The sequence below is a fragment of the Tympanuchus pallidicinctus genome, unplaced genomic scaffold, assembly GCF_026119805.1.
Source record: "Tympanuchus pallidicinctus isolate F22 unplaced genomic scaffold, pur_lepc_1.0 scaffold5, whole genome shotgun sequence".
In the NCBI taxonomy this organism is placed as follows: domain Eukaryota; kingdom Metazoa; phylum Chordata; class Aves; order Galliformes; family Phasianidae; genus Tympanuchus; species Tympanuchus pallidicinctus.
In genome coordinates this window covers 49,036,429-49,060,173 of record NW_026294769.1, presented here as the reverse complement: position 1 = coordinate 49,060,173, position 23,745 = coordinate 49,036,429, and the positions used below count along the sequence as shown (strand labels likewise).

Sequence of the window (23,745 nt, the reverse complement as noted above, 5' to 3'; positions counted from 1 at the left end):
GAGGCCTGATGGCGGCTGCAGCTCCTCACAGGGAGCAGAGGGGCAGCGCTGAGCTCTGCTCTGTGTGACAGCGACAGGGCCCGAGGGAACGGCGTGGAGCTTTAATCCATGATGATTCTATCTTAAAAACACACATAGGACTGATAAAATAAAGCGTAAATTTTCACAGGAAAGAAATGCAGTTTTTCAGAAGATTAGATGCATACCTATAGAAACCACAGCAGTGGTTAGTAATTAAAAGTGCAAGAAGGATCTCGGGAGCTCGTCTTCTCCCTTCCCTTTTCCTCTGTCTCCTGGACACGCACTGTTCTGCACCAGACACAACTCAAAAGAACCAGAAGCACGAACCACTTTTTCCGCCAGTAGCAGCAGGCACACGGCCCCGTGCAGCGAGCAATCACCGCGACGGGTAACACGACGGGTACTACGAATCCCGCCCTGGGGCAGGAAGAGCCGCATATCTGCATACGTACTCCCGCCCCTTCTCCTCCCTATCTCCCCCCCCGCGCCTTCCCCCTGCCCGGTCGGAGTCCTCCAGCAGCGCGATGGCGCTTGCGCGCCTCATTTGCTCAGCTCCCCACCCCTTCCGCCTGAGGCGGCGCGAGAGGAAAATGGCGGAGCTGTCGCTGGGACAGCACTGCGGGGTGTCGGACTGCCACCAGCTGGGTGAGCAGCGGGGCTGCGCGGCTCTATGGGCTCTATGGGCTCTATGGGCTCTATGGGCTCTATGGGCTCTATGGGCTCTATGGGCTCTATGGGCTCTATGGGCTCTATGGGCTCTATGGGCTCTATGGGCTCTATGGGCTCTATGGGCTCTATGGGCTCTATGGGCTCTATGGGCTCTATGGGCTCTATGGGCTCTATGGGCTCTATGGGCTCTGTCACTACAGAACGTATATACATTTAATTTACCTTCTCAGATCTATTTTCTGTAATGCTAACTGGAGGAGTTAGCAGTGGAACTGAGTCACAAAAGCCACTTTGGGGTATTGTGTAACTGCGATTGTTAAATGTCCATAAAGATACCTACCCCGTGATAAAAATAAACAAAACTTAAACATGTAAAAATTAAAATAAAAACTATTAGGAAATATATATATATATATATTTAACTGAAAACAAATCTCCCTTTCCGGTTTTGAGTTGAAGGAGGGAAAATTTAGGTTGGATATCATGGGGATGCTTTTCACCAAGAGAAAAGAGAGGTGCTGGAACAGGCTGCCCTGAGAGGCTGTGGATGCCCCGTTCCTGGAGGTGTTAAAGCCAGGTTGGATGGGGCCCTGGGCAGCCCAGTCTAGTATCAAATGGGGAGGTTGGTGGCCCTGCCTGTGGGAGGGGAATTGGACCTTGATGAACCTGGGATCCCTTCCAAATTCTATGATTTCTTTCAGATTTTCTCCCCTTTGTATGTGATGGCTGTTCAGGTGTTTTTTGGTAAGTTTTCCTATAAAATCTCAGTGTAACAATTGTTGGAGACTCAAATGTTTTGTGAATGTGAAGTAACTCAAGTTAGATACATTCAGTTAAAAAAAAAAAAAAAAAAAAAAAGTTATTTTTTCATTGCCTGTTCTCCCAAGCAGCTGTAGAGATTTGAAATGAGAGAGTGTCTTTAGAATGTGGTTAACTATTACAGCAGGCATGAGGGTTAGAGCTTGGTTTGTACTGTTGGTATTTGTTTTATGTAGAAAAAAATATATAAATTTCTTCCAGGGTCTCTAATCAGAGCAGCGAAATGATTACCTGTCTCAAGTTGAGAGCAGATCTAAAATTTCACTTTAAAATTGTAGATGCTTTCAAAGTGATCCAAAATTCATTAAAATAGACAAATTCCAGTTGCTTTGACCTGAATTCTTAAGCATGCTAATGACCTTACTGTCTTGGAATGCTTTATTAACTTTGGGCGTTAAGTCCCGAGTGATGAATAACTGTGGTGGTGGAGTCACTGGCCCTGGAGGTGCTCAAGGAATGTTTGGATGTTGTGTTGAGAGACATGGTTTAGTGAGAACTATTGGTGATGGGTGGATGGTTGGTCTGGGTGGTCTTGTGGGTCTTTTCCAACCTTGGTGATTCTATGATTCTTTGCTTCTCAGGTAGCAAAGCACCACACAGTCATTCACTTGTTAGAATAAATTTTGTGAATTTAGTTAAAGTGTTGCTATGATAAAACTTGTCAGATTGCACTTAAAACACTTAAATGTTTTTATGTGCACTTTTTTTTCTCTTGAAATGATGATAATGCTGTGATATTTTCTTCTTTTGCCACTGAGTCTTCAGCACAGGAGCCGGGATGCTCATGGGTGTTCTGAGGTAATCTAACAATATAGGGCTACCTTTAAAATTCTGTGCAACTGAACTAGCTATTTTCAGGTTAGGCATATATGCATAGTAAATAACTATGAATTATTAAACTGAGAGTGATTGACAAGCTTAAAAAATGAATGTACCCTTTCTCTGTGTTTCAAAATTAAGTTTGTTTAGGGAGATGGTTCTTTTTCTAACAGCTGTATTAATGAGAAGTAAGAGAAATTGCTAAACTAGTTTTACCTAGAGAATCAAGAGCAGGCACAGTCCTTTTCAGTAACCAGGCTGGTGGCTTGTCTGTAGTATATTTATTTACACAGAATATTTTGTATTGATGCTTAGGTGAATATAAGCAACAATTCTGTGAAACCAGATCAGCACAGATCTTACCTGTGCTCATATAAGGACTGCCACGCGAAGGAACTTCTGCCAGTTTTATGTCCCTACTGTGAAAAACATTTTTGCCTGAGGTGAGTGGAACAGTGTTTAAAGATAAATGCTTGTTCATTAGTGCATGGGGCACAAATTAATGCAAGTTTTTGTCCCTGTTATTTATAGACATCGGCATCAATCGGATCATGAGTGTGAGAAACTGGACACACCACAACCTCGAATGGCTGCCACTCAGAAGCTAGTTAAAGATATTATAGGCAAGTACAATGAAAGACAGATATACACTACAGTTCTCTTCAGAAGGTTTGTGGCCTTCTTTAATGGTCTAGACTTGAGCAAAAGAAAGACAGGATGGGAGTTCCTTGTTTGAATAGCCTTAGATTCAGCTGTCAGCATGTAATTGTGTTCACTGAGTCTGCAACAAGAAAAGAGTAGCATATACCTAGAAATAAAATCTTTGAAAATTGCAAGGACACTCAAGTTTATTTCAGAATTATTGCATTGTTTTGATTCAAGTACTATCATGTAATTAATCTTAGTTAGCCATTTATCTTTGCATCTTAGTTTATACACAGATAATGCTTGTATTCTGTGCACATGCTTGCCTGCTGGGATTATACCTAAGCAGTCAAGGTGGGGAAAAAAAAAAAAAAAAAGTCCACAATACAATTTTTGTAGCTTTTAGGCAGTGATTTTATTCTTTCCTGCATAACTGGCTCATGAGTGTTACATGTAGAAAGGAGAACCTACACCTGTTGCCGTATGAATGCTGTGATCACCACAGCTACAAAAGCATAGGAATTTGTATTTCTTCAGCTTTTGCAAGTTGCTTAGCTGGTTCTTTTGCTGATCTATCTTTCCATATCATTCCAGAGTTCTGTTACATCATAAATATCCTTGAATAGGTGTACGTAATATCTTGCCTTCAGGAGGACAGGTAGGGAGTTGACAACATAAGAGATATAATAAGGCTTATAGCATAGAGATATAATATAAGCTTGTTCCAAGATATGTTCATGAGAAATTTGACTCATACTAACAGGAATAATATTGTTCTCAGATTCTAAAAAAAGTGAAGAAATAAAAAGCAAAAAACGCAAAGGAGCAAGAAACAGTGAAACAGCAGCAAAAGTGGCATTAATGAAACTGAAAATGCATGCATGTGGTGACAAGTCCTTGCCTCAGGTCAGTCGTGCTTGGTTTCCATAATTTACTTCTCAAAGGAAACGATACATTTTCTAAGTTACTTTTTCTGCTAGTTCTCTCAGTTTGTTTTTGGATTTAATTCTCCAAGGCCTCAGTCATTTACACATAGATTTCAACTTGCCATCCAAAAGCTGTCTCACTGATCCCATGTCTTTTGTAAGGTGTTTGTGTAGAGTTTAGAACAGTCAGGTCCTTTAAAACAGAGTTGTGTTAGCACGCCAAGTTTAGGCCTCTGAGATTGTATTTATAATAGTGAAAACATTCTGTGTGATAATTAGTATTTAATTATTTTTTTTAAAACAAATGCAGCTATTCTGTTACTGAGTCCTCTTATGAATTTATTTTTTTCTGTACTCATTGTGCTTTAAATTGGATAGGTCTTCTGCTATGAGCAGGATTATTACAAAGACCTGCTTGTAACACTCCTCACAGTGCCACTGTAAGAAGTATTTCCTGAAGAGAGAGTGATCAATTTCAAATATTATGGAACGTAGTTTTTAGAAGTCTGTCACCAGAACTTACAAGAAAACTTACAAAGTGGCATCTTATTCCAAAGCTAATAAAGTCTAACTAGTCTAACACAAATTACTGTATGTTAGTTTCTCTCTCATTAATTTTCTTATTTGGATATTAATTCTCCAACCATCTAGAGTAGCAAAATGTCAAGACTGATAAATAAACTCTTGCATCTCTCTCTGTTGCCTCCTAGACTCTTTATAGACAGTCATTTTTTAACTCTACTGCCCAGCAAGTTCCAGTTTGACAGATTTTTTTTAATATGAAGTTTCTCAAACGCTTCTTAGGCATATTAATTCTCTCATCGCTGAACAGTGAAGTTATAGATGTTCAAAACTTGACTGAATTTGACTTGATGCTACCTGAAGAGTCCTGGTAGTTAGGCTCAGCTTTAATTTTGCCTTGCTTTGAGCATGATCTGCACTATGTGACCCCAACAGTCCTTTCTAACAAAGATCAGGAAAAAAAAGACTCTTAGAAATGTCTTTTCTCTCTTGATAGGCCAGGGATCAGTTTTCTGCAGGTAACTGCTTGTTATGGGTACTCTTTTCAAGACTGAGCAGCTCAAAACAGGAGGGCCACGTGGCAATATAGTGTTAGCTATTCTGTCCTTGACTGACTGATATTCTCGTGTATATGGCATAGAAATTCTAGGAGACACATTCCAGAGTTGGAGATGCAGCAGTAGAATGAGCAGTTTTGTGAATTGTGTTGCAGTGAGCTGTGGGAGACTGCTTCGTCATCTTTAGAACTGGAGGAGGAACTGGAGGAAGGTGCTAGGACACTGTTAGAAGCTAAGTTACATAGCATGTGTTTGGAATAACATGGCTGCGTTAGCTGTTTCACAACTTCATTTACATTTTAGAAAGATTCAAGTCCTGCTTCCCTTTCCCTTTTGTAGTATGCCTTGGTGTTACAAATTTTTATGTGGGGAAAGTGCACAGGTTGAATATCATCCTCAGTTTTATGAACAAGCTGGGAGGAGGATAGATCCGTGGTTTTGTTTTGTTTTGTTTTTTTTCCTTGGGAAGGCTTAAATAAATCCTTGAGAAAGAAGACCTCTGTCTTGTTTGACAGTGTCTGGCTTGGATTCGTAAAGCACAGACTCAACTGATGAATGTACCAGTGCATATGTGTGGAATTATATTTTGCTTTTCTGATTTTATTTTATTGTCATTTTTATCTTTTATAAATGTAACTTGTTTTTATGTTTTTCTAGACAGAAAGAATTTACTTTCAAGTACTTTTACCAAAGGGAAACAAAGAGAAAAGCAAGCCTATGTTCTTTTGCAGTAAGTGGAGTATTGGCAAAATAGTAGATTATGCAGCTTCCTTAGCAAGCCTTAAAAATGACAACAACAAATCAACAGCCCAGGTAAATCAGTAATAATATTTACACATCCCTCCCTCTCCTTGTCGTCCCTCTGCCCCCTTCTCCCTTTTTGCATCTTGGGCAAATTTTGACATTAATTTCTGTGTTCATTTTCTTGTAGAAATTGAGGTTATGCCATACTGCCTCTGGAGAAGCCTTGCCATTTGAGCACACGTTGGAGAAATGGCTATCTGATGAAGATTATCCATTATTCAATGGTGGAAATATAATTCTGGAGTATCTTGATAATGATGTTTTATTTATAGAAGATACAGAGTCATACTTAAGTTAGTAAAATATTGCAAACTAACAGAAGAAAATTTTCTAGAAATGTGGTGTTCAAACCAAGACCAGTTTCCTCTTCATAGAATCATAGAATGGCTTGAGTTGGAAAGGACCTTAAAGATCATCTAGTTCCAAGCCTCCAGCCATAGGCAGAGTTGCCACCCATAAATTACTGTATGCAGAATCTGTTCTCACCTCTGGAAGACACAGTTTCTGTGAATTCTTCAGCTGCATAAGTGGCAAAACTATGTCCTGAAAAGACTGCTAGTTATTACAATAATTCTCTAACTAAAATAGACTCTTGCTTTAGTGACATTTTACAGCTAAATTTTATATGTGTTTATTTTTGTTTAAATGATGTCTAAATTATGTATTGATAAATACTGAAAATGCGCAGTCGCAATGTGTCAGTTCTGTGAAGGAAAGGAGCACATTACACTCTTGCAGCATGTTTTCTATGTCTACAGGGACAGATTTCACATGTTCGGAATGCAGCACCGGAGCCCGTGCTTCAGATCCACATTTTCTTAGTGCATTGATTTTTAGAGAAGAAGCTTTATAAAGCAAAAGTAATTCTCATGTCTCTTCTGTGTTTCAGAATTTCAATATCAAGTTTTGTTTTTTTTTTTTAATATTCCACTTTATTACCCAGTGAAATCATCCTCTCATGTTACATAAGTTTTCAAAAAGGAAGAAATATGGTTAAACCAGCAGCACAGCTTTTAATACCTTGTGGTTTCATCCTGTCCTGGTTTAGACAGTGTCTGTTTTAGGTAAATCTCTGTTGCATCATCTTCAGCAGTCTGCAAGATAGAGTCCCCATGTTTTAAAGGGGTCGTTGATGGTGCTTCGACACAATGAATTACACCTCTAGTTGCTTGTAGTGGCTTTCTCTGATGTCAGTCTTGTAATTCGGTTTGGAGGTCATTAAAAAGATTGTTTGAAGTATAAGTAGATGTACTCCAATTTTTGTGAAGATGCTGCAAAAAGGAGGTGCTTTGCACAAAGGAAAGAACTGATGAGCCAGACTGTAAGAAAGCACTGAAGTGCTGTTGTCATTACGCTGTCTGGTGCATCCCCAAACTTCTTTCCACTTTGCCTCGAAGTGACACACAGACATGCTAAGCAGGAGTCAAGGTTTTCCAGCAATGTAGGTAAAGCATACTTCTGCAATGAGAGCAGAACTGGTGATCATAGAATGGTTTGAGTTGGAAGGGACATTTAAGATCATCTAGTTCCAACCCCCTGCAATAGGCAGAGACAAGATGTAATGCACAGAATGGGGGGAGAATGGCTAGAAGTAAGGATGGCAAACTTTGGAGCAAAGATGTGTTGGAGGCTTTGAGAAATCAGTGGGATTGTCTTTACAGGAAAAAGCAGTTTGGTCTTCAGTGACTGAATATTTTGAAAGTCTTTGGTTCATGATAGTGAAATGTTATGCATGCATTTCTCCATTTCCCCCTATCTCTCTCTGCAGCTGTATGTCGTCTCTTTCTGGCATTTCTGGCATCTTTCTCTTGCCATTTCTTTTCTTCTCTTTCTTTTCACATCCCTTCACCTGCCACCTGCAGGTGAAGCATATGACTTACATGACTGTTCTACCACCTCCCCGTCATCAACATATTTGGATAAGAAGGCTGAGGAGGGATATGTGCCAGAACTGCCTGCACGCAGCCTCTTCAGAAGTTTTATTTACTTCATAATACAGGTTTTCTTTGTGCATATAACTGCAGGCAAAATGACTATAATAAAATTTACTGGAGCTGGGGAGAATGCAGACTAGGGGAAGTGGAAGTAAATCTTTGGGGAGAACTCGAAGGTTTCATAAGGAAGTTTGCTTTTCCCAATCGCCAGTTAATGCTAAGAGCTAGCAGCCTGTAAATGACAGTACAAATACAGCAAGTCACAGGTTGTTAAAACTCCAAAAATTTTTGACATTCACTTTCATCTTATTCCAAGGCTGTGTCTGGGATAATATGCAGAAGCTCATCCCACTTAGTTTTGAAAAACCGAGAAGCAAAAACAAATGAAGGCAGGCTGACAAATAGCTATCCTATCATGGCATTCTTATACAGACTCTAGAAGTAAAAGCAGAAGCGTTTGCTGAGCTGCAGCATCTTGTTTGAGATAGAATTGCTCAGGTGTTAGCTGTTTGACTTTAGCTTCTTGTTTGTTATTTCTCTGTGTGACAGTTTTAGAAAATGGATGAGGCTAAGCCTCTGCAAATGTTTTACCTCCTAGGGTGCTGCAGGTTCCCACTCCTGGCCTTGTGTTGTTTCACACAAAATCTCCTGTATACTGGTATGGAGGTACAGAGCAAACTTTGGGAAACCCTAAATTTGCATCAAAGGCTCAACTTTGCTTTTGTAAGTGACTTGTGAACCAGCTGGGCAGTGCCAAAGTAAACAAGCAATGCTATGTTGTGCTGAGAAAGCAGACAGCCATCTCTCAAGCAGTTTCTCTTTGTGTGTCTTTTAGGAAGAGAGAAAAGTTATGTGCCCTGTGGTGTGTGACCTGCGTGGCCTGAAGGTGTTTACCAGCAGATCTGTTTTCTTGCTTACCAGGTGTCACAACAAAAGCTAAACCACAGCCCGTGTGCCTCAGTTGGTGCTACAGTTTTTAGCTTGCAATGATGTGCAAAATAATCATGCAGGAAAACATTTGCACAGACCTGTAAAGACTGACAAATACTGCTTAAGGTCTCTACAATTCTGCCTGTTTGAAAATGAGAAAGATGAAGCGTGGAAAGGTGCAGTGACTAGGCACTGACGCTGCTGGGAATGGACACCACATCTCTGAGGTATAAAGGAAAAGGTGAAAGCTGCCCTGCAGAAGCACACAGCCGTGGGTTGGGTTGCCACTGGGAGCAGCAGACAAGTCATGGTCATTCTGAACCATAAAGTACGTTGCACAGCCCTTGTCCTCCTTGCTGTTCACTGTAAAACATCTTACATATGAGAGTAAACTAGATTAACTGCCGGTTGTAAACACAAGACGCCTCAGTGTTTTATCCTGATGAAAGATGCAGGGCCAGAATTCAGAGAACAAGGCTCTGTTCAGGCAACCTTACCAAGGAAAGCAATGACTTTTGTTTCCCTCTATGTCTCTTTAACGATATTAACCTAAAAAATGCAGCTATTTTCGTTTCCAAAAAATCTGTCTGGATTGTATGGGCTTTTCTGGAAATTTACTGCATGTTTAACATCAAAACCAGTGGTCTGTCAGGTTGCAAGTTTGGTATTATCTCAACTACCAGCCCTAACGGGGGTGGAGGGAGAAGGGGAAGGGTGGGGGGAGTAAGGAGGCAGAGGAGGCAGTTGCACAGCTGCTGAAAGCTTCTACAGAAAAAATCTTGAACTGACAGAACACCGCAGCCGCTGCGGGGCGCGCCCGGGGCAGCCGGCGAAAGGCGCCGCTCCCCACTGCGCATGCGCGCTGTAACCCGGCGGTGTAGGGGCGTGGCTTGGCGCCTGCGGGGCATGCGTAGTGCCGCCGAGGGTGAAGGCTCACTTGGAGCAGCGGCGGCGGTTAACGGAGCTGGGAGCCCTGAGGTCAGGTGAGGCGGCCTTCTCCTCGGTCTCCATTCCGGCATGCGGTGCTGCCCTCGCCGCCCTTTTCTCGCGTGAAGCAGGGGCTGCTCGCGACTGTGGCTGCCTTTCGACCTGACGGGACCTTTAGAGCCCCGGTTGCCCCGTATGGCGGCTGGGTGCCGGTGACCTGTGCTCTGCCGGGACCGGCGGGTCTGGGCTCCGCCAGCCGCACCTCCGCTCTCGGTGCGGGGCTGAGCCTGTGGGGCTGGCCGGCGGCGGGGCGGGAGGGAAAAAACAGCTCCGTCCCCTAAACGCGGCTGCTGCTGTTTAACTAGAATTCGTGCTTACTGTCAGGATGGAATTCTGATCGTAACTGGTTGCTTTTCCTTTGCTGTGCCGTTGTGCTGGGTGTCTGTGTGCTTTGCGGGACGTTGCTCAGTGCCTCTGGTGCGCAGCCACACGGTGCCCGGCACCTTACTGGTGTTATCTGACTGGCCCTGTGTGCACAGGGATCTGTGCTTAGTAGGGTATGAATACAATTGGGCCATCGCCTCCTTGTGTTTTACAAAAGTAGAGTTTCTTTTGGCAATTTTCAGCTGTTAGGAACTGGACTAGACAAGGGCCATAAAATCAGGATACTTGGGCTGGGGATGGGCCATGGTGATTGTATAAGGTTTTGTTAATGAACGCTTATCCTTATAAATTGACAAGCATTTCAGGTCTCTTGTCCTGTTCATCATGTCTCAAGGAGAACTGCTTGCATAGGAACTACCTGGGGAAAGATCTCCTTGAGAGCAGCCCTGCAGAGAAGGACTTGGGGGTACTGCTGGAGAAGAAGCTGAACATGAGCCAGCAGTGTGCACTTGTAGCCCAGAAGGCCAACTGTGTTCTGGGCTGCATGAAAAAAGGGGTGGCCAGCAGGGAGAGGGAGGTGATTGTCCTCCTGTACTCAGCTCTTGTGAGGCCCCATCTGCAATAATGAGTCCAGGCCTGGGGCCCCCAGTACAGGAAGGACGTGGAGCTCTTGGAGCGAGTCCAGAGAAGGACCACTAAGATGATCAGAGGGCTGGAGCACCTCTACTGTGAGGAAAGGTTGAGGGAACTGGGCTTGTTTAGCTTTGAGAAAAGAAGGCTCTGGGGAGACTCATTGTAGACTTCCAGTACTTGAAGAGAGCATATAAACAGGAGGGGGAATCACTGTTTACGAGGGTAGGTAGTGATAGGACAAGGCAGAATGGTTTTAAACTGAGACAAGGAGGTTTAGGCTAGGTATTAAGGAGAAGTTTTTCACAGAGGGTGTTGATGCACTGGAACAGGTTGCCCAAGGAGGTTGTGGTATTGGTAGGTGGTATTGTTTCTTAATAAATGTCTATAGAAGATGTTTTTAGGTGACTATGGGATCTTTCTCATGTGGAATCAATACCATTTCATGTTCATCTTTGGAACACACCCCTAGAGCAAAGAGTGACAGAATAAACAACGAAGTATAGGTTTGGGGTTTGTTCCTTTCTAATTTAAGACATCCACACTCATTTAAACCATACTTAAAACTAGATTGAGCTTTCTGTCATCAGTCTTCTGCAGTAAATTATAGTGATGATTCTGCGGCTTTTAAGCAAACAGGCCCTGAGCTGTGCACTGCTTATTTGTAACCACGTTATTGCTTTTCAAAGCTTTTCTGTACTTTGAGGTCAGTGTCTAATGTGTCTAAATGTAGAATTGCATATATGCTTGTGTCTTTCAGCACTGAGGATTTGTACTTATTAATGTTTTTATGTTGTGCCTTATTGATCATCACAAAATGTGCAAATAATCTGGTAACCTCTACTAGACATTCAATAAATTTGAAGTTCTTCTTTCCTGAGTAAAAGATAATACAGACTTCTGTATTTCAGAGAGGAGAAAACACTGCAGGCTGATCAGGAAGAGTGAAAAATTATAATTTATTAAAATAGTAACCGTAATCATTTCTTGCGTTAACATATCCCTTTGGTAGGTTGTACGTCAAGAAAACATGGCAGATCCTTGGCAAGAATGTATGGATTATGCAGTTACATTGGCAAAGAAAGCTGGGGAAGTAAGTATAAACCATTTATAACTAATAACATTATTTATTGAGGCTGGTATATGTGTAGCTTTTGAATGAGCTTCGATGTTTTATATTCTTCAGAGGAGTATTAAAAAAAAAAAAAAAGGAAATTAGCACAGTAGTTAAATAAGTGTTTCAAGATTGGAGTACCTTTCAGCTTGGTTGGTGTAATAGGGAACTTTGCATCTTTCTTGGAATGAGGGTCCAATAAAAACCAAGGAATATCTTTTGTTCCTTAGATTTCATTTTAAAATTATTTTGGAATAATGGTAAACAGTGGGTATTTTTTTTTTCCCTTAAATTTGTTTCCCTTATTTTTTTGTATACCTGAAAACTGTTGACTATCTTTCTTTGGAACACTGTTAGTCGACCTTACACAGTGACTTGGTGGCGTATCGTACCATGCTGTTTTCTCTTTCTGAAGAATGCTTTACATCTACAAATAAGAAATATTTCTCACAGTTTCTGTACTTCAAAGTATTGTGATCTAAGATCTCTTGAAAGAGCTTTTCTGTCTTAGCAAAGGCTCGTCATAGGAGCTGTTAATGGAAGTTCATTTATTCACTGTAGTTCTGCTTTGTACAGCTGTCTGTAGCTTGAGGAGGTGGAACGTGTGCTAATGCTGTACTTGGAGCTGCAAAATGGCAGAACATTGTCCCTGCTATAACCTCATTACAGTCTTCCCTGAAAAAACTTTCTGAGTAGACCAGTAATCCAGGCTGTGAGGCATGCATTCTTATTCAAGCTGATTCTGCCAATTTTAAGATCATCAATGTAAGATCTGGCTAAAAATGCATCACATACGCTCAGTCCTAAGTATTTCTATTTGTTTATTAATTTATAAATTTAGCCCTTGTAACAAACAGAGCTCTGTGTCATGTGCCATTGTAAAGGTCATGTAGAAGTTTGCGCTGAGTAGGGACTGCAGAAAGATGTAGGGATGAGCCCCTGTAATTAAATGGAGATTTGCCACTGTTTGTCTTTCTGTTATGTATGTGCAGTGTAGAAAATTGCAGTAAAAATGATGGTGGGTGATGCTCAGATTCCTGAGAGAGCTAATTTTTTCCATGCTGTTAATGAAGAAAGCATTTTTTTTTTTTCCCCCCTCTTTTGTTAACAGATAATCCGTGGAGCACTCAAGGAAGAAAAATCCATTATGATTAAAAGTTCACCAGTAGATCTAGTGACTGAAACTGATCAAAAAGTAGAAAACTTCATTATCTCATTGATAAAAGAAAAGTATCCTTCTCACAGGTACAGTTCCTAATGTATCATAGAATCATGGAATCACGAGGTTGAAAAGGACCTACAAGATCATCTGGTCCAACTGTCCTCCCATTACCACTGCTGATACAAGCCACTAACCCATATCTCATAGCTCCTCATCCAGATGCCTCTTGAACACTGCCAGGGACCTCAACTCCACCACCTCCCTGGGCAGCCATTCCAGTACCTGACCACTCTCTGAGAGAAAAAGTCTGAACCTCCTCTGGTACAACTTGTGGCCATTTCCTCAAGTCCTGTTTTCTTGCGTGGAAGAAGAGGCCAAACGCCTCCTCACTTCTGAGGGGGCTCTGGGCAGTCTGCTCTAGTGGTTGGTGACCCTGCACATAGCAGGGGGGTTGAAACCAGATAATCATCATGGTCCTTTTCAACCAGGCCATTCTATGGTTCTACTCAGTTCAATTTTGATAAAAGGGAAGGGATAATGAAATGACAAGTTTGATTTTGCTTGGTAAAATTCTGTTACGACTGTCTGTTGGAAAGCTACAGAAATCTCCCATAGCTTTAGGATATTGTTTCATAGCGCTAATTTTTCCCAAATGCTTTGAAATTCATTGCTTGCTAATTTTGGTATCAGCTTAAGAGAGGTATAGTAACAAAATGTAGTATCCATGGAGTTAGTGACATAGAGTTACCATGGGTCAAGGCTCATACTGGAAATCACTTCAGTTTGAACCAGCTGTATGTCATTAAGTTCTTGGTCTTTTGTGTTGGAGCATCATGAGCAGCCCCAAGGTAACTGGATCCCAAATGTCTTGTATACTTTTGGTTGTATGAACTTGCATATCTTCACTGCCTAAGCTGGATGGCTACTGTGGTAGTGAGTGTGCCTATGGTAAATACACGTGTAAGAGCCTTGAAAGCAGATTGACTTTTCTGCTTCTGCGTTACTGAGTTTGTTATACAAAGTACTGTGTACTACAAAATACTCTTTGTTTTATGTATTTGTATAAAAAGAAATCTCTTCTTGAAGGGCATGTTGTATTAACTTGCTGTCTTTCCGATTTTGACATAAGGCTGAAGTTTAGTACAGTTTTCTAACGGAGATTTGCTAAATTTTCATGCCTTTTCTTGGAGATTTTCTTATCATAGCAATATATGTAAAAATAAATAAGCACAAAGTTAGTAGAACTCAAGTGATGTAAAATGTCAGTAACCTAACCAAATCAGTGTAAGCATCCAGATGTAAGTAACAACCTCAGAAGAAAGAAGTTTCTGGTATTGACAAACAGGTTAGACTATTTAAACTTCTTTTTATATTAGGTAATTTATACTTTCTTGGACACATTTCTATTGAATTTGTTTCTGATAAATTTCTCATTTACCTGAAATAACTCTTCAGTCTTTCTCTTCTTGAAGATCTGCAGTTTGGAAACATGCTGTTTCTTTCTGAGCAGTTATCTTCACTTCTCCGGTTGATCATAAGAGCAGGCACTTGATGTGTGCTTTTCATTGGTTGACTAATATGTGGTAAAATAAATGTGTGAAAAGCATAGAAGAGAATTCTACCTGCTAACATTGATCCTAATAATTTTGCAGTTCAAAACAAATACTTCCAAAAAACAGATTCTGAAATTTGGGTTTTTGTGGTACAGCCACATGTGTCCCTTGGTTTAGCAGCATGCCTGATGACACACGCTTTGCCCTGTCTTTTGGGGAGGCTCTGATTTGGTTTTCATCCCTTAACCAAGTTCCATTTTTTCAGAATGCTCATAAAATGCAGTTCTGAGTTGTAACCATTTTGCCGTATCTGAGTTAAGTGTTAATGACCAGTTACTGTAGTGATTGAAGCACGTGAGTGTGACCATAAAAGCTTTCTGCAGTTAAAATACAGGCAAGCAATGCTTTATAGTACAAATAAATTGAAAGTACTCTAGCCAAAGCTTGGTGATGGTGTTACTGTTTAGAATGAAAACTTCAGTGTTTAGAGTGCTAAATTCCAGTGAGGGATATGAAAAAAGCATTTTTTTCCCCACCATTTGTGCTATTTTCTGACATGATAAGTTTCAGTACTAGCTTGGTCAGGTGCAGTTGGTGCTTTCCAGCTTTTCTCCTCTTTTCACACATGATTAGTGATGGTATGAAACCTGCATCTTGCTTCAAGAATTTAAGTTTCAAGGACAGTATTGTAATTCAGAACTTCTAAACAATTTCTTTGTATCTTTTAAATATGTTTCCTGCTGCAGCTTTATTGGAGAAGAATCGGTTGCAGCTGGAGGGGGCAGCATTTTGACAGATAGCCCCACATGGATTATAGACCCTATTGATGGAACTACCAACTTCGTGCACAGGTTCACCTTTCACTTTTTGTGTTAGCAACTTCAACTGATTAACATTTTTCTTTCTGCAATTCCTGGGAAGTACAGCTTTTTCTCTTCCAAATTGCTTTAAAAGGGATATTGTTGATGGTTACAAACTGCTGAAATTTAATGAGACGCTGGATAATTTTAATTGTTATTTTAGTATTTCTGTAACTTTTGTAGTAGTGTTGCCATAACCGTGAGCGGATATTCCTTCAAAGCTTTTTACTATGTGTGGTCAGCAGCCTTGAAAAGCATCAGGAGTCAGAATTAGGAGCTGCACCTTCAGAGAGGCCTTGGTGAAAGGCATTAACAGCTCTAAGCACTGATTTCCAGCAGCTCTCAAATCTGATCTGGGAGCTCCTACAATGAAAGAAAATGAAATTATCACTAGTGGTTGCTTATGGGTGTTCTGCATGTTGAGAAGGGGGCTTTCAGGGTAGTGATGACTGACTGTTCCCTCATCTGTGAAACACAGTTTGACCTTGGTGAGTTTTTTTTTTTTTTTTTTTAATGTTCTTGCAAACCATTTTCAAATGACTGTTTCTGTGTGGGCCACAGCTTTAAATAGGTGCTGTACCCTGATAATTAACATGTATAAAAAGCCAGAAGAAAATAACATGTTCTGCTGAATTTAATGACTTAAATCTGTAAGGAAGGCAGGGGAGATGAGTAACTGCTTCTGATGAGGCTGTTTTGGCCAGACAGTTTGTTCCTCCTGAGAAAGGTCAGTGGTACAGAGGCCTGCTTGTATTCTTTATCTATAAAAGTGGCAGTCTCCATGCCCAAATGTAACATCTGTAGCTTCACTGGGTAGAAGAGTTTGTATTTGCAATGATAAATGGTGTTGTTGGGTGTATTTTCATAGTAAACTCCGCAAATTCCAGAAAAAGTAGTATTTCCTATATATTCCACACTTCTTTCTTTATTGCATATGAGTGAACATTGTTTTTGTTAAGCATAAGCATGGTAACAAAAGAAGTTTGGTGTCTTCACATTAGTGAAATGTTTTGTTTTGTAGGTTTCCATTTGTGGCAGTTTCAATTGGCTTTGTTGTAAACAAAAAGGTATACTTTTCATTACTTAATATCTAATCAAGCAAAACCAATCAATTTCTTGTTGCTAGTTATTATTAAGATTTGTATTTTCACAGTAAATAGGAAGAAAGGGAACAGAAACAGAAACGTCACTTTTCCTTGCAGATAGAGTTTGGAATTGTGTATAGCTGTGTTGAAGACAAGATGTACACTGCCAGAAGAGGAAAAGGGGCATTTTGCAATGGTCAGAAACTTAAAGTGTCAGGCCAAGAAGGTAAGTGGAACAACACAGCTTTTTAAAATAATTTCATTTCTTTTACAAGTGGTGCATCGATGCTTTTGGACTTGGATGTATTCCAGTTTGTTAGCATGCTGTTTTGCTTATAAACACAGGCTTTTTGGCCATGAATTATTCAGATCTGAGAAACAGTTACATTCTCTTTGATCCGTATAACATGCTTGTGATCTTTGCATGATCAACACTCAGCAGTTGAATTTCTTATTCCTTGTCTGTGTTGTTTTTTTTTTTTTAAGTGTATTTCCTGTAAGCCTGTAATCCCTCTGTTTGTTCTGTAGGAACCATAACAAATCTATTAAACAATTCAACGTTGTCCAGCTGTGAACTTTGTTCAGGTTTTAAATCACTGTCACTCTTTTGTACTTGCCTGTCCTGTATAAAATAAAATCCTCACTTAAAGTGGAGGGCCTTTAAAGTTCTGAGAATTCATTAATTTTTCTAACAATGCTTTTTCTTAGTAATGACATCAATTAATGTATACATAAAATTAAACCATCTTATGCTATATTGACTTTATTTCATATTGTCCTGCCATTACACTTCTAAGGATTGTTATACATCCATGTACATGTAGTATTAATATTTAAATGACTTTCATTCTTTTGTGTAAGAAATCAATGGTGTAATCTCTGCTTGAATTTATCTCTAGTTTAATAACAGTAATTAGGTATCTAAGTTGTACTGTTGGAAAAGTGAGGTTTTATTTATTTATTTTTTTCAGACATTACAAAATCCCTTATAGTGACAGAATTGGGATCAAATCGTGATCCAGAGACTATAAAAGTTGTTCTTTCTAACATGGAAAGACTCCTCAGTATTCCTATTCACGGGTAAGATACTGTTAATTTTTTATATTTAGGACAGATCACTTACGTATTTTGAAATGCAGTGGGATATAAATGCTGCTGTGTAGTAGCTCTCTGCAGAGAAACTGTATTTTCACTTTTTGAGACTGAGATATAATGAACAAAACAGTAACAAATCAGATAGAATTGAAAATTAAAGCATGGTTTGTAGGACTAGGAAGTATTGTTTTCCTAGGCTTTTGTTTTGTTTTTAAGGAACTGTGATTGGATATGCTATGCTGTATTAAGGCAGCTGTTAGATGTCCTATTTCTGTGTAGCAACAGAAGTCATTTTTATTTGCTAATATAGAAGACAAAAGTAGATCTTCCTTGACTCTTTTAATTCTGCACAAATACTTTTAATTTTCCAAATAATTGACATTACCAGCAAACTGCTCCTAGCTCAATGTGTTCCTTGTTCCTTCTCATCTCGGTGACCCGAAACCTACATTTCCACAAACCATTTTCTTTAAAGGAAGGTGGTTCCAGTAGACAGATTTCTCTTGTTCAGTCTGCTCCTGTTTCTAATCTAAAAGTAGTTCTGGTTTTATGCTGAGATTCTCAAGGTTCTTGTTTTAACATTAAACTCTTAGTTTGTGTTTTCAAAAATCCTTCCAGTGTCATTGAGGATTATAAGTTATAAGGAAGGAAAGCGTGAAGTGTTTCCTCACTTCAACTTTGGTATTTTATGTGTAAAAAGTAAATCGAGCTTGAAGTTGATTTAAGTTGCTTCTTACTGTAATTTAGCTGCTATCAATTACAATGTAATGCAAATTCTGCTAATAGTTGAAATAAGTACTTAAACAGGTTCCTTAATTAATTACATCAATACTTCTGAAAGGAGATGGAATTTGTAACACAAAAAGGATTTTGATTAAGTTACCCAGACTGGTTTTACACTGTGTGATTTATTTTTTTATGATGATTGCTATTGGGTTTTTTTGCAAGCCAGAGATGTTCTACTGAGCTTCCCTTGAGAAAGAGAAGTAATTGTCTTTTCAGTGTTGATAAGTGTGCACTGTATTTAAAGTCTTGTATAGAAAAAGAAGAGTAGAGTATCTGTTACTGTTTCATGGGTAAATAAAAAAATTGTAGGGCTTGGAACGGACCTCTGGAGAACATCTAGTCTAACCCCCTGCTAAAGCAAGTTCCATACAGATGGTTGCCCAGGAAAGCGTCTGGGCAGGTTTTGAGTATTACCAGTGAAGGAGACTCCACAGCCTCTCTGTACAGCCTGTTCCTGTGCTGTCACCCTCAAAATAAAGAATTTTTTCTCATATTCATAGGGAACTCTGTTTCAACTTGGGCCTGTTGCTTCTCATCGTGTTACTAGGCACCACTGAAAGGAGCCTGGCCTCATCCACTTGACTCTTGCCTATCAGATATTTATAAGCATTGGTAGGATCCCTTGCCAGTTTTCTCCAAGCTGAACAGTCCCAGGTCTCAGCCTCTCCTCATAAGGGACGTGTTCTAGGACTCTAATCATCTTTGTGGCCCTCTGCTGGACTGTCTATGGAAGTTGCTCATCTTTCTTAAACTGCGGAGCCCAGAACTGGATGCAGTACTCCAGACGTGGCCTTACCAGGGCAGGGGAGAGGGGGAGGATCACCTCTCTCGACCTGCTGGCCATGCTCTTTAATGCACCCCAGGATACCACTGGCCTTCTTGGCCACAAAGGTGCACTGCTGGCTCACAGTCAACTTGTTGCCCTCCACGACACCCATGTCTTTCTTTAAGAGCTCCTTCTCCAGCAAATCAGTCCCGAACTGATACTAGTGCTGTTATTCCTCCCAAGGTGTAAGAGTCTGTACTTGTTCTTGTTGAACCTCATCAGGTTCCTCTCTGCCCAACTCTTCTGCCTATCTAGGTCTCACAGTCTGCGGGTCTGTCAGCCATTCCTCCCAGCTATCTTCCATAATAGTTGTGGGGGTTTTTTTAGGCTAGGAGGTTATTCAATATTTATTTTCTTTCTAAAGCCAGGTTTTAAATTGGAATTCATAAATATTATTTCTGGGAATTTGCTATGCAAACAGTTTTGAGCTACTTAGACAAAGTAATTGTGAATGAAGTTATGCATATTTGCAGCATTCCATTCGGTTTGCTCTAGCTCAGCTCATTCTGCACATGATGCTTTTGTGTTCTTTGCCATGTGCACATACCTTGTGACTTCCTTACAAACTGTTCTTAACTGAAAAACAACTGTCTTCTTTAGGATTAGAGCCGTTGGTACAGCAGCTGTGAACATGTGCCTTGTGGCAGCGGGTGGAGCTGATGCCTATTATGAAATGGGGATTCACTGCTGGGATATGGCAGGGGCTGGAATCATTATTACTGAAGCAGGAGGTGTACTCCTGGATGTGTCAGGTAAGCATAGCAGAATGCACAACGTTCCTTTGTCACTTTAAACAGCTGAAAAGAGAATGCAGAGAGGTTATTGCTACTAAGCAGAATTAACATCGTTAATATGCAGAGACAATTGTCTTACAGCTTAAGAGCATATCACTTTCTAACCCATTTGGCTGAGCACAAAAAAAGACAGAAATTAAAAAAAAAAAAAAAAAAAAATTAAGAAAAAATACAATAAAAAAAAAAAGCAGTAAACGTGTTCAGAAGAATTTAAACGTAGTTCATACATTTATATGCATAAACTGGTTGAGTTAAATGTGTTTTTATCCAGTGGCAGGACATAGTCCAGAATCATAATATATCCTTTTTTTGTTAATGCTCATTTTCTTAACAACTTTTAATTTTTTTTTTTCCAGCAAAAAGCTACTTAACTTGCTTGCTTTTATTTCTAGGTGGACCATTTGATTTGATGTCTCGGAGAATAATTGCAGCAAGCAGTCGACCTATTGCAGAGAGAATAGCCAAAGCACTTCAGATAATTCCTCTGAAAAGAGATGATGCAACTAACTGAATACCAAAGCTGCACCTTTAAACATACAGTTGTACAACGGTTCTCTCTCTCTTGTGGTGGTTGTTCCACACCTGGCACCTGATTTAAAAAAAAGAAAATAGGTTGTGTTCTTTCAGTACTGGATAGCTTATGATGTGACTGTGAAGTAGTGTTTTGAGATTGGACCAAGATCTACGTGAGCTTTTATTGTCAAGTATTCTATTTAGCATTAAAAACACATATTTGCTTCCTTTTATAGATCTACAACTGCTGTTTTGAAGCTTTATACTACACTGGAAAGCATAGCTAAGACCCTTTAGTTACATAATAACAAAACAGATTCAGTATCTCAGCGCCACACAGAAGCTTAAGGCAATACTGTTTATCCATTCTCTAACCTTTTCTCTCCTGACTTGTTTCTTTTTCAGTATCATCAACGTATCAATTTCCTTAACTTGTTAGGGTTTTTCTAGAAGTAGTTTATGTATTTCTGAATGTTTTTTTTTACTTGCTTGTAGATTGGGATCTCATTTAAAGCCCCTTTTAGTTACCTGTCTTTGTTTTTGTAGTCATGGTTCTACCTTTTTTACATTAGATAAACACAGTCTCCTCTTTTGCTTTTTATGTGGCCAATATTCTTGCATATTTATTACAGTTGCAGAAATAATAACTACTGTGCCAGGAAAACATGTTTTTCCCAAGAATAAGTTCTGAGCACACTTCCTATTGACAGATGGACTTGCTCCAGTTTAAGATTGAAGTATGAGTTAAATTTGTCCTATCACTTGGAATTATCAATTTGTATGTACTAGATTCTTACTCTTATTATTTGAACCGTAATACCCATTAATCTTGTTTGAGTTTCTCCATGATTAATTAATTTCAGAACCTAAGGAATAATTGAAGTCTGAACTGGCAAAAAATAAGCCAGTAGTCCAGGCTTCTTACATCATTCTCTCTGAGTTATAAAAGCGATGACTGACCAAGTTCAGGTTTCCATTGTGTTATGTTGTGGATAGGCACAAAAGAAAATATGTTTCTAACCCTAAGTGTTTTCAAACCTAAGAAATACCAGTAATCTAATGCTTTATAGTTCTAAACTTCTAAAACTATACAGTTCTTTGCATTTTTGTACTTAAAAGTATCAGTCTACTGACCAAACAGTGAATGCACTTTAAGAAAAAAACCTTAATTTAGATCACTTTTTAACCTGATTTTTCTGCATCTGACGTCTCCAAAATAAAATTGTCTTATAAAGATTGTCCAGTCAGAAGACAGCAACATTTTGGAAAGCCTGATTTGTACTGCTGTCCCACTGTCTTTGTTTTGGCAAATGATCTTCTCTCTTGAGAAGCAGTAATTTGAGCTTTTAATATCAGTTCCTTTTTTTTTTTTTTTTTTTTTTTTTTTTAGACAGATTTGCTGAAATGTTGTATTTGAAACTGTATCTAATGCCAGATGATTAACATTAATGATCAGCAGCTGCCTGATATTAGGTCTTTTTTAAAAATAATTTTTAAAAAATCAGACTTACTTTTAAAGTTACCATTTGACATGGATAGGGACTGTTTGGCCATTTCACTGTAACTTTATTGCTGTAAATGATTTGGGATCATTGTTTCTTGAGTATGACTGTTGTACCATTTCTCTAGCTTCTGTAGAACAAAACCTGCATAACTTTTTTTTTTAAACTGATTAATTTGTGAAATGGAAACATAGGTTTAAAAAAAATAATAAAGTGAGAGGATGTGTTCAAAATAAATGGGTCCTGGAGGAGCAGCTGCTTCAGGTGTGCTTCCCTGCTTAATGATAGAATCGTTAGAAAAGATGTCTGAGATCACCTAGGCCAATGAACCACCTGCCAGCAATGTTGCCCACTAAGCCACGTCCCTTAGTACTGCATCCACTCTTTCCTTAAACACCTCCAGTAATGATGACTCCACTTTATCCCTGGGTGATCTGTTGCAATGTCTAACCTCTCTCTCAGGAGAAAAAAAAAATTAATATTTATCACAGTGCAATGCTGGGATCCAGCAAGCTGGGTATGTGAGCTTGGGGCTGTCTCTGAGTTGAAAACTTCGTCTTCTTGGCCTCTGATACACATGAACTGTTATGCCTCTACAGAACAAGTGCAGGTGTGTACACAGCCCAGTGTTCTTATAAAAAGTACTTCAGCAGCTTCCCATGAGATGATAATATGCTAATTATGTCAGTCCTTAGATCTCAAATCTTACAGAGCACTTGACTTTCTTCACTGTTCGTGAGGCCCAGCAGCTGGTTGAAACACAGAGCTTTCTCACCCTCAGCTTTCCTAACACTCTATGGAGAATTTACGGAGCATCATTTCACATATTTACTTTCTTACTCAGTATTCACCTTCTAGGTTTTTTTTGTGGTGTTCTTTTTTTTGTTTGTTTGTTTTTTGTTAAACTATGTGACAGCTTTTAGGAGTTCTCTGTTTTCTTTTTAACTTCAGTTTTCCTTTCAGGGACATCAGAAATCCCTGCTTGCTACTTCGCTGAAGCATGGTTCTCTCAAATAAGCCATAATGTAAGATGTGTCTTATGTCTATATGACTTCCAGTGATATAGAAAGTACACCTGAATGTCGTTGTTGTTTAGACACATTTTATATCTGTTACTGTGCTATTTTGACAAAAGATTTAGTAAAATGGTGAAACTGTGATAACTGTAATCAAAATGCTTTTGAGAGATTATAAGATGTGGTCCCTGAAAGTTCAATAAGACACCGATTTTATTTTGAAAAGGGGTGGCAAAGATAGTCATGCTAAAATTGTTTAAATTATATTCTAAAATTTGTATATGAAGCGATATATTTATGAGATAGCTTCTGCTGGACAATTCATGTGAGACAATCAGAAAGGAAAACCAGTTACCATGCATGGAATCGCAGATTTAGGCTGGAAGGAAGTTGAAGATCATCTAGTTTCAACCCCTCTGCCATGGGGGTTGAGGGGGCCATCCCTTAGCCCAGGTTGCTCAAAGCCCCATCCATCCTAATCTTGAATGCTGCCAGGGGTGGGACATCCAAAGCTTCCCTGGGTAGCCTGTTCCAGTGCCTTACTGCCCTCAGAATGAAGAATTTCTTCTTTGTATCTAATGTAAATCTAACCTTGTTTTAGTTCAAAACTGTTACTCCTTGTCTTGTCACTACACTCCCTGGTAAAGAGTCTCTATCCCAAATTTTTTGTAGGTCTCTGTGTACTGAAAGGCTGCTATCAGGTCTTACCCATTTCCTTTTCTCCTTCAGGCTAGACAAGCTCAGTGTCTTCACAGGAGGGTGCTATAGCCCTCTGACCATCATTGTGGCACTCCTATGGACCTGTTCCGACAGCTCCTTGTCTTTCTTGTGCTGGGGGTCTCGAAGCTGAAC

General features: G+C 39.6%; 2 protein-coding genes across 3 annotated transcripts; both read left to right on the top strand.

The window, feature by feature from the left end:
• Window positions 1-537: 537 nt before the first annotated feature.
• Window positions 538-7,024, top strand: ZFAND1 (zinc finger AN1-type containing 1). The gene is made up of 8 exons (XM_052704350.1): window positions 538-666; window positions 1,392-1,434; window positions 2,268-2,307; window positions 2,644-2,771; window positions 2,860-2,951; window positions 3,755-3,879; window positions 5,636-5,791; window positions 5,910-7,024. The coding sequence occupies exons 1-8, from the start codon at window positions 546-548 to the stop codon at window positions 6,078-6,080; spliced, it is 876 nt and encodes a 291-aa protein (XP_052560310.1). The 5' UTR covers window positions 538-545; the 3' UTR covers window positions 6,081-7,024.
• Window positions 7,025-9,504: 2,480 nt separating this feature from the next.
• IMPA1 (inositol monophosphatase 1) lies at window positions 9,505-22,114 on the top strand. Of its 2 annotated transcripts, none has more exons than XM_052704222.1 (9): window positions 9,505-9,629; window positions 11,600-11,680; window positions 12,813-12,946; window positions 15,163-15,267; window positions 16,298-16,343; window positions 16,479-16,587; window positions 17,333-17,441; window positions 19,669-19,820; window positions 20,255-22,114. In XM_052704222.1, the coding sequence occupies exons 2-9, from the start codon at window positions 11,618-11,620 to the stop codon at window positions 20,371-20,373; spliced, it is 837 nt and encodes a 278-aa protein (XP_052560182.1). In that variant the 5' UTR covers window positions 9,505-9,629; window positions 11,600-11,617; the 3' UTR covers window positions 20,374-22,114. The 2 variants fall into 2 exon arrangements, with proteins under 2 accessions (XP_052560182.1, XP_052560180.1); XM_052704220.1 differs by having other exon boundaries at window positions 9,546-9,624.
• The last annotated feature ends 1,631 nt before the right edge of the window (window positions 22,115-23,745 follow it).